Source organism: Hylobates moloch, unplaced genomic scaffold (assembly GCF_009828535.3).
Source record: "Hylobates moloch isolate HMO894 unplaced genomic scaffold, HMol_V3 SCAFFOLD_12804, whole genome shotgun sequence".
NCBI classification, from domain to species: Eukaryota; Metazoa; Chordata; class Mammalia; order Primates; family Hylobatidae; genus Hylobates; species Hylobates moloch.
The window spans coordinates 1-1,614 of record NW_026665079.1 but is presented as its reverse complement, the minus strand read 5'-3'; the positions used below and the strand labels follow the sequence as shown (position 1 = coordinate 1,614).

Below are 1,614 nucleotides of genomic sequence, written 5' to 3'. Positions count from 1 at the left end.
CGGGCAGAGGCGCTCCTCACTTCCCCGATGATGGGTGGCCGGGCAGAGGCACTCCTCACTTCCCACACGGGGCGGCCAGGCAGAGGCACTCCACACTTCCCAGACGGGGCGGCCGGGCAGAGGCCCTCCTCACTTCCCAGACGGGGTGACCAGGCAGAGGCGTTCCTCACTTCCCTGACGGGGCGGCCGGACAGAGTTGCTCCTCACTTCTTCCCAGACGGGGCGGCCGGGCAGGAGTGCTCCACACTTCTTCCCAGATGGGGCGGCTGGGCAGAGGCACTCCTCACTTCTTCCCAGACGATGGGTGGCCGGGCAGAGGTGCTCCTCACTTCCCAGACGTGGCGGCCCGGCAGAGGCGCTCCTCACTTCCCAGACGGGGCGGCCGGACAGAGGCGCTCCTCCCTTCTTCCCAGACGGGGTGGCCGGGCATTGGCGCTCCTCATTTCTTCCCGGACGGGGCGCCCGGGCAGAGGTGCTCCTCACTTCTTCCTGGACGGGGTGGCCGGGCAGAGGTCCTCCTATCTTCCCAAATGAGGTGGCCGGGCAGAGGCGCTCCTCACTTCCCAGACAGGGCGGCCGGGCAGAGGTGCTCCTCACTTCCCAGATGATGGGCGCCCGGGCAGAGGCGCTCCTCACTTCCCAGACGATGGGCGGCCGGGCCGAGGCGTTCCTCATTTCCCAGATGGGGCAGCCGGGCAGAGGCGCTCCTCACTTCCCTGATGATGGGTGGCCGGGCAGAGGCACTCCTCACTTCCCACACGGGGTGGCCAGGCAGAGTCGCCCCACACTTCCCAGACGGGGCGGCCGGGCAGAGGCCCTCCTCACTTCTCAGGCGGGGCGGCCGGACAGAGGTGCTCCTCACTTCTTCCCAGACGGGCCGGCCGGGCAGGGGTGCTCCACACTTCTTCCCAGATGGGGCGGCCGGGCAGAGGCACTCCTCACTTCTTCCCAGATGGGGTGGCCGGGCAGAGGCGCTCCTCACTTCCCAGACGGGGTGGGCGGGCAGAGGCGCTCCTCACTTCCCAGACGGGGCGGCCAGACAGAGGCGCTCCTCACTTCTTCCCAGATGGGGCGGCCGGGCAGGGGTGCTCCACACTTCTTTCCAGATGGGGCGGCCGGGCAGAGGCACTCCTCACTTCTTCCCCGCGCTCCTCACTTCCCAGATGGGCGCGCCGGACAGAGGCGCTCCTCACTTCCCAGATGGGGTGGCCGGGCAGAGGCGCTCCTCACTTCTTCCTGGATGGGGCGGAAGGGCAGAGGTCCTCCTATCTTCCCAGATGAGGTGGCTGGGCAGAGGCGCTCCTCCCTACCCAGACCGGGCGCCCGGGCAGAGGCACTCCCCACTTCTTCCCAGACCGGGCGGCTGGGCAGAGGCGCTCCTCACTTCTTCCCAGATGGAGTGGCCAGGCAGAGGCGCTCCTCACTTCCCAGACGATGGGTGGCCGGGCAGAGGCGCTCCTCACTTCCCAGACAGTGGGTGGCCGGGCAGAGGCGCTCCTCACTTCCCAGACTGGGTGGCCGGGCAGAGGCGCTCCTCACTTCCCAGACAGGGCGCCCGGGCAGAGTCGCTCCTCACTTCTTCCTGGACGGGGTGGCCGGGCAGAGGTCCTCCTA

The 1,614-nt window shown here is 68.9% G+C and overlaps 1 protein-coding gene across 1 annotated transcript; it reads left to right on the top strand.

Moving 5' to 3' along the window:
- Window positions 1-300: 300 nt before the first annotated feature.
- Window positions 301-1,545, top strand: LOC131382826 (uncharacterized; the record flags this gene model as incomplete). The annotated part of the gene is made up of 3 exons (XM_058435342.1): window positions 301-512; window positions 665-1,085; window positions 1,453-1,545. Coding segments are annotated over exons 1-3 (726 nt in total), but the record flags the coding sequence as incomplete, so codon positions are not given.
- Window positions 1,546-1,614: the final 69 nt, after the last annotated feature.